This window comes from Neopelma chrysocephalum, unplaced genomic scaffold (genome assembly GCF_003984885.1).
Source record: "Neopelma chrysocephalum unplaced genomic scaffold, ASM398488v2 Primary Assembly neopelma1_60, whole genome shotgun sequence".
Taxonomy (NCBI): Eukaryota; Metazoa; Chordata; class Aves; order Passeriformes; family Pipridae; genus Neopelma; species Neopelma chrysocephalum.
Genome location: NW_020897715.1, coordinates 8262625 through 8275651, shown reverse-complemented (window position 1 = coordinate 8275651; position 13027 = coordinate 8262625). Strand labels below are relative to the sequence as shown.

Below are 13027 nucleotides of genomic sequence, written 5' to 3'. Positions count from 1 at the left end.
CTGTGGGAAAACCTGTTCCAAATTTAAATGCTAATGTCTTACTCTTTATAAGTCCTCCCTTTTTAGTCTTGAGACAAAGCCTAAGCAATTCCAGGATATATCTAGACATCCTTTATGATAACTTTTCACATTTGGTTACCTTAGCATAAACTTGACAGAAGGAGGGACAAGTTTTGTAACAGCCCCTGAAACTGAGTTTTTTGTCCCAGCAGCCACCAAGAGGTGTGCATGTCATTCCTGGCCAGCTATTTCATTGCATCTGTTCTATTCCATACCAGCAGCAATGTTGGAATTCCGTTTTCAGAGCAGGCAAAGTTGTGCTTCAGCTCTGAAGGTACTGAGGTGGAAGGCTGTTTGGCTGTGGAAGGGAGCCGAGGCTATTGCATCTGAAGGAGGGAGGATGTGGCTTGTTGAAACAAACTACCCCTCCTTCTGCAAGGGGGGTTGAGATGCTGTGCTCTGTGAGGGCTCTCAGTCCAAAAGGCCACAATCAAATGCAGTTCCTGTTATTGAGAAATCCCATAGCAGAAGACAGACATGATAAATGCCTTAAGGGTTGGAAGGGCTGTAGAGCACACGCTTCACTAAACACACAAAATCACCTGTCAGGCGAGGGTTTCTCTGCTGTGTAGATTTTTTTAGTGTCTGATAAGGTGCACTGTACTGTATCTTAATGCAAGACTGGCATCTTTGATGGAATTTTATTTATGCTTTAAAATTAACACAGCGAGAGTTATCTGCCCATATTGTTTTCTTTAATTTTGTTCACTTTACTTTCTTTTAGAAAAATTATATTTAGGCCTCTACTTAGAAAGAATAGCATCTGTTAAAAATACTCTATCTTTGCCTCAAAAGAAATTACAAAAGTAAAATGTAAGTTATAGTTCAACTTCACTGAACATGACAGAAGTACGTTACATTTACTGTTCTGTTGACTATGTTAAGGGTCCTATTATGTTCACCAAATTCATCTTTCTGAAAGCCTGTGGTGATCAGCATATAGAATAGTCTGCACATAGTCACTAAGTTCATATTTCTTTCTTTTTAATGCCAGAAGGCTATTATCTAGTACTTTTACAAGGCATTGAGAGCTTCAGTTGTTTTTCTGATTGCTGCAGTCCTCCAAACAGGGAACTTCACAGAGGACAAGTTAATCCCTCATAATGAAATCACACCATGAAGTGGTTCATACTAATCAGGGCTTCTTTTGCTTTTAAGCACATGACATGGTTGTAATCATTGCTGTTTCAGTTACAGGTATTTTGGTGAAGAAAAATGAATTTTATGTCATATGACTTCTTTGCACTTAATCGGCAAAAATATAGAAAGATTAACTTCAAGTTCTTTTATAAAAAGATCTACACATGCGAATATCTTCTCCTGCAGGATGATAAAATTGCGTTCTCTTCGGCCATGAATATCATATGCATCGTGTTGCTGGGTGGATTATGCAGAAGCTATTAAATGTGTACATTATTTTCGCAGATCCAACAGAGAAGGTGACTATTCAAGTGCTGTCACAAAGTAGGACCATTAAAGAAGGCGATAACATCACTCTGAAATGCTCAGGAAATGGCAACCCTCCTCCACAGGAGTTCCTGTTTTACATTCCAGTAAGTCCTGCCTTGCTGTCAGTGCATAGTGAAATATTCTGTATCGTCCCTTCCTACAGACATTGCTACATGTCAGTGTATACGTGATTTTATAACAAATGAAGGAAGGAATTCAATGCGACAAACACTGACGACAGACATTGGCCATTATATCAGACTCTGGGAACGCCTCACCTCAGTTGGCAAAATATTTTTGAAAAAAAGTTGCTCCTTCCCCACAGCCCACCTGAATTTTTCAGAAGTTAGACCTACTAAAAATTACAAGGCTTCATTTCCCATCATTATATACTTTAATAAACAGCTTTGATTACAGCAGTTTAGCATCTTGAAGAAAACCATCTCATGTGTTGTCATAACAAAAATCCAGCAGTGAAAGTACAGGAAATTAACTTAGCTATTTTTTGGACTTTCATAGATGAATCTTTGTGCAATTTCTTTTCTTCAGTTAATGAATTGTTTGGTGGCATAAACCCACAAAAACTAATGTGTGTGACAGCACAGGAGAACAAATCTGTCAAATGTGTAAGACGCAGACTGAGAAAAATAAAAGCTTTGTTACTATTAATCTTCTTAGTATTGGTGAAATCCACAGATGGATGTGGCTTTATATTCCAAGACTTCTGGCCCTGCTTCCCATGTCCTGCTTCTTGCTCCTGTTTTATATCCCTTATTTGTTCCTACTGCAGTAGTGAGCAGAGCTGATTTTGAGAGAAGCCAAAAGAAGTGGCATGTTTTCAGGTGTTTCAAAACCAGCATGTCGCCGTTTGAGCATAATTGTCATCTGCTCTGGACTCCTGGCATGTTTGAGTTGCTGAAGAGCAGCAAGGGAAACTAGGAGCTGAAATCCTCTTATCTCAGAACGGCCATTTACTCATCCTAAGAATTCACTAAATGCCAGGAAATAAGTATATGGTATCTCTCCTTCCTCCACTATCACAGTCAGTGAGCTAAACACCCAAGTTTGTCTTATCTTCTCCCTGGTACCCGATACTAGTCCTTTTTCTCAAGGAGAGCTGGAGTTGGTGATTTCTTTGCAAGACTCATGGGTATTATAAATCTCTTTCTGGATTCAGAGATAGGAAGTAGGGTATCGGTCTGTGCTTGTTTTAAAGCTGATCTGTCTGTCCATTGTAATCAGGGGGAAACTGGGGAACTGGACAGCCAGAAAGCAACACTTGCTGGCTAATTCAAAACACCAGTGGCTGTAGATAACTGCGTAGAAAGTAGTGTATATCCTGATAGGCTCTATATCATGATGTGGATAAAGCAAGGTTTGCTTGTACCATTCAAGATGTGTAATGCAGTACAGTTCACTTAATGATTTTTCCTCATCTGAATATATCATATCAGAATCAGATTTAAAAACACAAAATGTTTTGCTGCTTTGGTTTCTGCAACACTTTTATTCGTAGACTGTATCTTTCTGCAAAACTTTCAAATTTTGTATTTTAATGTCCTCTACAAATGATTTAGTCATTCAGTTAAAAGAGTAAGCTTGTAGGTGTTTTTTTAACTATGTTGTCATGTAGGAAGTAAACCTTACTATGTTTAATAGGTAGTTCCACTTCAGTGATGCTTTGTCTGTGTGTACTTTGGAGTATTTCATCATTCTTATAATAAAAAATCCTCAACAAAAATTAATGGTTTTAGCAGGCCCATGTACAATAAATGTTTTGTTTTCCATCTGCAGGGAGAAACAGAAGGTATAAGAAGCTCAGATACTTACGTAATGACAGATGTCAGGCGGAATGCAACAGGAGAATACAAATGCTCTCTGACTGACAAAAGCATGATGGATTCAACCACCATCACTGTGCACTGTAAGTCATTGCATTTTGCACTCATGTCTGGGATACAAACTGATCTTGGACCTTCCAGAATGTCCTCTCTGCTTAGTTAGGTGATTAGTTCAGTTGCTTACAGGAGATCTGAGTGAAGCAGTTGGTTTGAAGTAGTGTCTAGTCATTTTTTTTTATTCTAATGTATTTCTGTTTAGTCATTTTTTTTATTCTTATGTACTTCTGTTTGAAAATCCTAACTTTCTCTATTCATTTACCTAGATACAGATTAACTTTTACTTTTATATAGTATATGATATTATTGCACTGTCATATACAGTGAGAATGTTGGTATTTTATATATCACTCATTTATATATCACGTATACATGGCAGATTATTTTCCTCCAGTTGTGCCTTAGAATGCACACAAACACACAAGCTGATCCACAGTGATATCACGAAAAGTCATTCTTCATAGCCAAGTTCATATTTACCTCAATGAGGGTAACGTGTAAGGAGTGTAGAAAAGAGACTTAGGAAGTCATTTTGTTCACATAGGAAAAATTGCTTCTTTTACTTTTCCCAGAATCATGACAGCTACAGAGCTCAGTAAATTTTCTTTAGCTGGATACTAGAGTATTTACTCACTATCAGCAACACTTCAAAAGCAGCCATTGAACTGGTTGAACCATCGAAGCAATGGTTGCTTTTAATCTCTTTATGTGAGAAAACAAGAGCAGGAACTCTTTCAAACTCTGCTCTGCTATCACAGGTTGTGAAATTAGACTCAGGCTGGTGGTAGTAGGTTTTCCCCAAAAACACTGATGGTTTGTAGTCTTCACAGTAGCACAAATACCTTTAGTAGTTGACAGTTTCAGAGGGATCTGATTGATAATGAAGTTTAAAGGCTTCTGCAGTAGTTATACTTTACAAACATGAAATTTCTTTTTATGCATACTTAGTTTTGATTTTTTTTTCTTGGAAGAGTTACAATACATGCATAATATGAATCACAGAATATGCTGGGTTGGAAGGGACCCACAAGGATCATTGAGCCCAACCCCTAGCCCTGCAGAGGACCATCGCCCAGAGTCACAACATGTGCCCAAGAGTAATATATCTGTACATTAATAATTACACTATTCCATTTAATGAATATTTTGCCTTTAATAAGGCATCCTACTGTCATCCTATCCACCCCCCCTCTTTTTGCCAAGAGTTGGGTATGTAAGATCTGAAAAGAGCCTCTTAACTGCCCAATATCAAAAGTAGATTGCTAGTCTTTTGCTCTGGTATAACTGACCCTTTTATTTTACTCCAAGTGTCTACTTATACTTTGATAAATAGTTATTCTAAAGAATGGCTTCCTCAGCTCCAAGTGATTTATAACAAGCCAGTTTTCCTTTCTCTATTTTCTCTGCATGTTGGAAGAGCTTTAGTATGCCAGAGAAGCGTGTATTCTCTTGGCACAAGTCTTTCCAGTGTTGGCAGCTAGTGCAGCTACTCAGAACTCATAGGTACACTCTAGCACCCTATTGCTTCTCTTCACTTAGGGTTCATTTTGTTATGTTCTGTTTTTCCAAAATACCACTACCTGCAATAAAGCCATTGTTTAACTGAGGCACAGTGGCCTGGAATAGTTCTGTAATTCCTGAATATCCAGACAATGCCCCGTCTTTAAGGTATTTTGATGTCTTGCCTTATGCTGGCCTAAAGCATTTCTACAGCACGTTTTTTCCTCCTTCAAATAATACTTACTAATGCCTATCAAATCCTACTTTTTCTCCCTCTTTTGCTTTATTGCTTACCTTTCCGCATATAGATGAATATTTCTGTCTATGCTGTTACACCTGAAAAAGCCTTGATTAGGAGTCAGGGCTTTCCATTTCCTCACATCCAATCTCAGCATTTTAGCTTTTTTATTTTCTTAAGAAACCCAAAACCACGAACACAACAAGAAGAAGGCAGTATAATAATTTTGGTTTTAATCTGCAAAACTGTTTATAGTAATTTGTTATATTTTCAATGTAGTGTTTTTTCACAAACAGATTTTATTGAGCATTATAATTACACTGGTTCCTTTCAGTGTCTAGGTAGGGAAAGCTTCTTACTGGTATGAAAAAACATTGTCCTGTCATAGCCCTCAAATATTTTTGTAGGAAAATATTCTGGCTGAATACTGAGCTCTTTTTTTTCCCAAGGTGAATATAAATTATGAGACTCGCAGAAAGCTGAAAATTTACAGTAAAGCATCTGAGTTACCCGTAATGTTTAGGGAAATACTTTATTTATGAAGAAAGGGGGGGGGGGCAAAAGATTCTCTTACCTTATCCACAGAATATAAAGGACAAACTGGACAACTCAAGCTCTTGTCCCTCAAAGCAGGATTTGTGCAGCCAGGTCCCAGTGTAAAGTCCAGCAGAACTGAGTGCTTGCAGTTGGCATGATGTGTCCCTCAAGAGAGGGAGCAACAGAACAGGATTTATGTTGTGAGTTTGGGTTTTTGTACACTGTGTTGTAATTTTTCTACCGGCTCTGATCCTTGAATGAGTTCATCCAGGATCAGATGAGTAAAACTGGCAGAGGCCAGGAAGTAACAGGCCAGGGCAAAAGGTGTTTGCAACCACTTAAACAGATAGAGCAGCACACCCTGTGTGAGGCAAGGAAAGCAATAACAGTAGAGGACAGGTGTACCTTCCCTCAGTTATAAAGAAGCAACTCTTTCAGCCCACAGTCCCTTTTCATTACCTGTTGCTATGGGGATTTGAACAACTTGGTCTAGTGTTGATGTGTCCCTGCCCATGGCAGGGGTATTGGATGTAGATGATCTTTTAGATCCCTTCCAGCCCAAACCATTCTATGATTCTCTAATTGTTTCTGCATGTAGAACTCAGTATGGAGTAAATAGGTCTGTGGAACTTCCTCTTTGTGATGCTTTCCTTTCTGCTAAAGTGTGTTTTCTGGGCAAATAGTTTTGCAAACTTTCCAGTAAATTAAAGGGTTTAGAAATTTAGCGTTTGTGTATCTCTATAGATATTTTTATAGCCTTGTCTTGTCTTGTCTCTTCTTTCAGTAAAGTCATTGAAAATACAGGGGAAATCACCTTTTGAATGTTACATGGAAAAATCTATTCTCAGTATACTAGGAGAAGTTTCTGGTTTTTTGCTAGTATATTTATGGAGTTCAGACAACAGGGAAGTGTTGTGCATAGTTTTCCCAGCTGTAGCACAGTATTCCATCAGAAGTCTCTGTTAAATGCTGGGAGTCTATGAGTTTCAAAACTGAAACGTATGCTCCAGTCTTCCCCACATTAATTCCATATCTCTTTCACATGATGTGGTAACGTGTGCAGAATATGTCTCTTCCCTGCACTACTTGGTATGCAAAGACAGCACTGAAATCAATGCAAGACTTCAAGTGAGACCACATTAAGAGCGAGCATATATTGAAAATGCTGCCTGATGAGAAGCTTGTTTCTGAAGAACATTTCAAAGCCAAACGGGAAATGTACAGAAAATTCTTGCAGAAAAGTTTTTCTTTCAATGAAAACAAAAATTTAATTTTGACAGTCTAATGTATGCAAGAAATATTTTCTCCTCATACTTCTGTACCAAGGAGAGATTACTTACTAATAGAGCATAGAAGTAGAGAGGTAAAAGTATCTACATCACATTTCTTTGTGAGCCCTACAGATAAACTGGCAGAATATTAATCCAAATCAAATTGCTCATGTAGAGTTCCTAGAGGGGATCCTGTGTTAAACAGTAGCTTAATTCTGTACTTGTCTCATAAATCACCTTGCAAATACTGCTCTGAGCTATGGAGTTCGTCTCATACACTGTAAATTTTCCTGAACTTCTGTAGCAACCAAGACCACTGTGTGAGAGGGATTGTACTCTCAGTTATACCGTAGAAAGAGGCTGGGGGTGCACACACATACTACCCTGGAGGAGTACTGGGCTGAAGGATTGCTCTGGGCTCAGTGTCAGTCTTGTCTGAGATGAAGGCAAAAAATTTCATGAGTTTCTGTTTCTTATGGTGTATGTGAGAGGAATGCCTCCTGTATGGACTTTGGTGATCTCGGGTTTGAGGTGCTGTCCTGCTTCAGAGAACAAAGGGTTTAAGTAGATGTTGAAGGAAATTCACCTTGAGGGGGAAAAAAAAATCTTTTTTCTTTAACCACCCCTCTGCCTTGGTAGATGTGCTTAAGAGTAACAGCAAGAAGAAACACATCCCGTACACCATCGGAATCTATACACTATCTCACTGGATGAATCTTTATTTCTGTTTTTGTCTTCTGGAAGCCACAGTAACATAGTTTGGTTGTGTTTACTACTTTCAGGAGGCAGAAGGAGAAATCCCCATAGGAATGCAAGAAACAAGATGCCATTTTATCTCTTCATCAAGATCTTTGATTCATTCGCAGATGAAAGTACAGTCCTTGTGACCCTTTGGACTAGACATTAGACTTGTAACAAAGATAATAATATGGACTAGTAGTACAGGATGAACCCTTGTTGTTCCCTGAAGTTCTACCTTTAATTACAATGGTGTTCCCAGGGCAACCACTGAATGAAGCCAGTAGCGAAGTTCAGTGTTTTGTTAAGGAAGACTCACTTTCCAGTAGCAACTGTGATTTTTGTCTGCAGCTTTTTTCAACTCTGCTTAAAAACCAAAAGGATGCTTTGCAATTGTTTTTCAGCAAATTCTTTATTTGTGATGAAGTCGTGTGTGCATTTGAGACTGCACGTGTATGTGTGTATGTGCACTCATCTGTGATAGTTATTTCACCAGGCAACTTGGCTTTCAAGCAAGGCACTGTGAGAGGGGAAGCAAACCAAAGATTTAGCTTTTTTTTCAGTTTAGGATTTTCTTTAAAAAAAAAACCACACACAAAAAAAAAAAAACCAAAAAAAACCAAACGAAAAGCACAAACAAACCAAAACAAAAACAAACCAAACCAAACAAAAAACACACACACACAAAACCAAACAAACAAAAAAAAAACCACAAAAAAAACCAACCAACCAAACAAACAAAAAAAAACAACCACAAAACACCAACATTGCCAGGCCACTAAATCCTTATACTAAGAAAAATCTAAAGCAGTGTTTCGTGACGTGTCTGTTACTGGCTCTCACCATGCCTTATGTCAAACACAGCTATCCATGACTACAATTTCCCTAGAGCTTAAACATGTCAGGCAGAGCTTGGACTCTTTTGAGTTACACAAAAATAGCATTTTAAGTTACAAATGAGAACAAATAAATCAAGGGGCCTCATGTGCACCCCCCCAAACCTGTAATTCAGACTTCTCACTTCAGTCAGTATCATGTCTCATGCACCCTCTGTTTGACCATTGTCATCCCCTCCAGACTCTGAGGATAAAAGTCATCTTGTTTTATCAGATTAAAACTGATATCGACACTTACTATTTAGGTTAACCTGTCCCCACCTGCACGAGTTCTCCCCTGAAGATGTATTTCTACCTGGCCCATACCAAGCTACCTTCACAGGAGTCTGTGCTTCCCCTTTCAAGATGCACATACTGCTGTGTGAAGTACTTCTTCAGCTTCTTGTGCCTGCTTTGTCATTCTTTCAGCAGTACAAGGTGAAAAAATGTATCCATTTGTCTAGTGATTAGTGAGGTTTTGCTTTTCCTTTTAGCCTATAATTACAGCAAAAATATGAATGTTCTGCAATGCCTATTTTAGAATAATTCTCTCATCTCCCTTACTTGTAAAATTGACTTAGATTTTATTGAAGAAGTGAAATCTTGAATTTAATGAGTGCAATTAGTCACATTTTCTTTTCTTGGTAAGCCTTTGAAATGGGCCAGGCTTTCCAAGATTAACTTTTGACAAATGTTCTTTCTATCCCAGATTTGGATTTGCAGCTTACTCCTAGCGGAGAAGTCACAAAACAGATTGGAGAGGCCTTGCCTGTGTCATGCACAATTTCTTCTAGTAGAAATGCAACTGTGTTTTGGATAAAGGTCAGTAATTCATCTACTTCATGCTTCATCTGAGTATTCACCTCTTCAGATTATTGCTGCTACTTCAGTGTTTTGGAAGGAAGGAAGGAAGTTGTTCATTGGGCTTTTTAAAGAATATTGTTAAAATGGGTCTTATGCATATAGCTAAAATGAGAGCTACTCACACTGATGACTGAAAGTCAGTTACTGTAATTATCAGTTCAGTTTTCAAATGTAGAGAAGTAATGCATACTGTAACACAAGCATAACTTTTTTGAAATAGACTTCAGAAGGCCCTTTGAGAATCAAGTTCCTCTAAGAAAGCAAGCAACCCCATTTGGAAGAATTGTGGTGCATTGTCTTCTCAGAGTCAAGCTTGATCTTGTTTCCACTAAATGTAATAAAAGGGCAAGGCAGGCTGAGAGATCAGATGTTACACTGGGTGTTGAGTGGCTGGTACCAAATCTGCAGTGCTGGAAACTTAAAATAATGATGTCTGATGGTTGTTTACGAGCATATGTTGCTTTAAGAAGCCTGGCCTAGAGTGGAGTTGCTTGCATTTCAAAGTTTGTACCAGTAGTGGTTTTTGCTAATCTACTAGGAAAGCTCAGAGCTAATAACTATGCCCTTCTTTTGAAAGCAAAGTTGTTCAAGAAGAAGGGAGGTGACTTGCATAAATCTCCAGTAGTTTCCACTTTTCATGCTGTATATTGAAATGTAATTATTAATGGGGAAACACCTTTAGAGTAAGGCTCCAATTTGCCAAAGCATGCGAAAACTTCTGTTGAAAGTAGTCATATTTGTAATTTAGGGATTAATGTATCGTGAGTTGATCTCTGTCACTTCTAACTCCTTACTTTATCAGGACAATACCAGAATGCAAACAAGCCCATCATTTTCAAGTCTTCAGTATCAAGATGCTGGAAACTACGTCTGCGAAACTACTCTACAGGAGGTCGAAGGATTAAGGAAAAGACAGACACTTAAACTTATTGTGGAAGGTAAGTGAGCAGATATTTAAAAAGAAAAATTAATCATCAAAACTAAAATGGTTAACTGTAATACTGTTCTTGTAGGAAAACCTCAAATCAAAATGACGAAGAAAACCAACACAAATAAAATGTCTAAAACAATTATCTGCCATGTGGAAGGTTTCCCCAAACCAGCAGTGCAGTGGACAGTTACTGGTACTGGAAGCATCATAAATAAAGCAAGTATCTTTCTTATTACTTTATTCACCAAAAGATAAAGCATCAGAAGTGCAAATTAAAATCAAGGAACATTTTTCAGGTAGTGAGTTTGAAGAAAATAAGTCTTTTTCATTTATCTAAGAGAAGGTTAAGTGGTAGCTGTAGCTACATGGTCCGTACAAGGATGATTTTTTTATGATAAAGGTTTTTTGAATAGAGCAGGTGAAGAGGCAAAGGAGATTCACTGGCTACAAGCCAAAACTGGAAGGAAAAGGAAAAGGTTACAAATGAAATATGCATTTTTTTAAGTGAAGGTACTTAGTTGTTTTATCTGGGTAATGTGCTGATTTTGCCATTGCATAAAGACTTTGCAAATATTGGTGGAACTATAGAACTTATATTAGAAAGCAAATGGGTACTTGATGTAGGCATTAACTGGGTGAAATGCACTGAAATGTGGCATGTATGAGCCAGAAATTACATTCAATATTGTTCCTTATGGGCTTTGCAGCTTTTATCCTAATTTTTATAGTAGCTTTTGTGTGGTTATACCTGTTGTTTCTCACTGGAAACAGAACCGTAATGCATTCATCCCGAGGGATAAATAAGAAATACCCATATATAGCAGGGAAAATACCTGGAAAATAAGCAAACTGAAGTATTTTGGTATTGATTACTGCATCCCATGCAAAGCATTGCTACATTTTGCCTTAGCAGGAAGAATAAATGAGACCTCTCTACAAACATTCAGTGACTGGAAGTACAATGCACAGTGCTCCTGTAGATTTCATTTTCAAATGAAATCCCATATATTTTCAAATAAGTTTTGCTTTAAGCCTACAGAAATTATGTATAACTGTCAAAATGTGTCCATTTACTTGAAGCTATAGGGCAGGATTTGTCTTGAAGCTATAAAAATGATTGAAAATAATTTTCTCTGGATGTTGCATTAATCCAAGAACAACGTACAGCAAATTTAAGGAACAACACATCACTATTACAGCACAGATACCGCAGGTGTTACTAAATACACATAGCTTGGCAAAATAATGCTTAGTGTGGAAACAACTTGGAAAGCTGAAAAATGGAAAACTTAGAACAATTCTTTTCCTTATAAAGATATAAATGAAAAACAGCAAGATGGAAAGAAAGGAGAGCTTAGAAGTTTGGTTTTTTCTTGAAGAATTGTATCACTTGGAATATTTTTTGAAAAGTTGAAAGAAAAGCAAATACAGAATGTGGTTACCTTTCTTTAAAAAAGCCTCTTCATCATTGGTCTTCCAGTGCACACTATACTATCTATAACTAGATATGTTGCCAAAGTGTTTTCTTTCAAATATTCACATTACCATTTAATAAAATAATGCATATTTCAATTGCTGTTGTTTGGAAAACTGAAGTATTTGTTGCAAGTCATTTCCCTCTGAATATTTTCAATGTGTTATACAGGTAGTGCATGTATTGTTTTTTGCTTTTTTAAAGGATGCTAATCTTCATTTTTTACCTTTTCAGACAGAGGAAACAAAATATGTTAATGGGAAATTTGCCAGTAAAATTATAATTGCTCCTGAGGAAAATGTGACTTTAACTTGCATTGCAGAAAATGAGCTAGAAAGGACTGTGACCTCCATGAATGTCTCTGCTAGTAAGTGTCCTATAAAGATCATTTCCTTAAAGTTATAGTTTCTCATAAAGTACCCACACATCACGCTCAAATGAAGAGTAGGTCTGCTTAGTAATGTTGATACTAAGATATTTAACCTTTTTGTCTTAAGTCAAGCAATTGTAAATCCACTCTGGATCAGTAGTACATAAAATTTATTGACAGCTTTCTAGATGAAGTGACTTAGTCTTCATGACCTTCTTGGCTAGCTGTCTCTATTTACAACAGTAAACAATATAACAAAATAATATTACAACATAATATACAAAATATTGCAAAATAATACTTTATTAGCAAGAGAGAAGTCTTTATTTATTACTGAATTAACATAATGTTTTAGTCTCCAAATTCCAGTTTATTACTACTGGTATGACTTGACTCACAACATACTAGCCTTTAATCAGATGCCACTTTTCAATGATGAAAGGTAGTGAGAAGCTACAGTTTGTGGAAGGGTAGCACACTTTAATATTACAGGTTTTGAGTAAGATTCTTCAACTGGATATATTATATTACAAAGGAAACAAACACTTTTGTTTAAAGATGAGATTAATTACCTTGTTTGCCAAACACTGCATTAAGTTTCAGTTTCTGTCATTGCAGTAAATAGGCAATTAAAGGTGATGTTCAGGTCTAATACATTTTGTCTTTAATTTAATTTTAACATTTTTCATTTCAGTAAGTATTCCAGAATATGATGAGCCAGAGGATAGAACTGGTATGTATGGTTTTCTGTCTCTATAACCCTTTCTTTTGATTGTCTTTGTGCACTGACACTATGTAGGTCTTGAACTATTTCCACAGTCC

The 13027-nt window shown here is 37.1% G+C and overlaps 1 protein-coding gene across 2 annotated transcripts in view; it reads left to right on the top strand.

Annotated features, from left to right (window-relative positions):
• ALCAM (activated leukocyte cell adhesion molecule) overlaps positions 1-13027 on the top strand; it is a 118017-nt gene that overhangs the window by 93680 nt on the left and 11310 nt on the right. For both annotated transcript variants that reach the window (XM_027681187.1, XM_027681185.1), the window contains exons 7-13: positions 1486-1613; positions 3304-3433; positions 9276-9388; positions 10233-10368; positions 10444-10577; positions 12070-12202; positions 12900-12938. In XM_027681187.1, coding sequence (XP_027536988.1) covers positions 1486-1613; positions 3304-3433; positions 9276-9388; positions 10233-10368; positions 10444-10577; positions 12070-12202; positions 12900-12938 — 813 coding nt within the window. The remainder of the gene's footprint in view (positions 1-1485; positions 1614-3303; positions 3434-9275; positions 9389-10232; positions 10369-10443; positions 10578-12069; positions 12203-12899; positions 12939-13027) is intronic.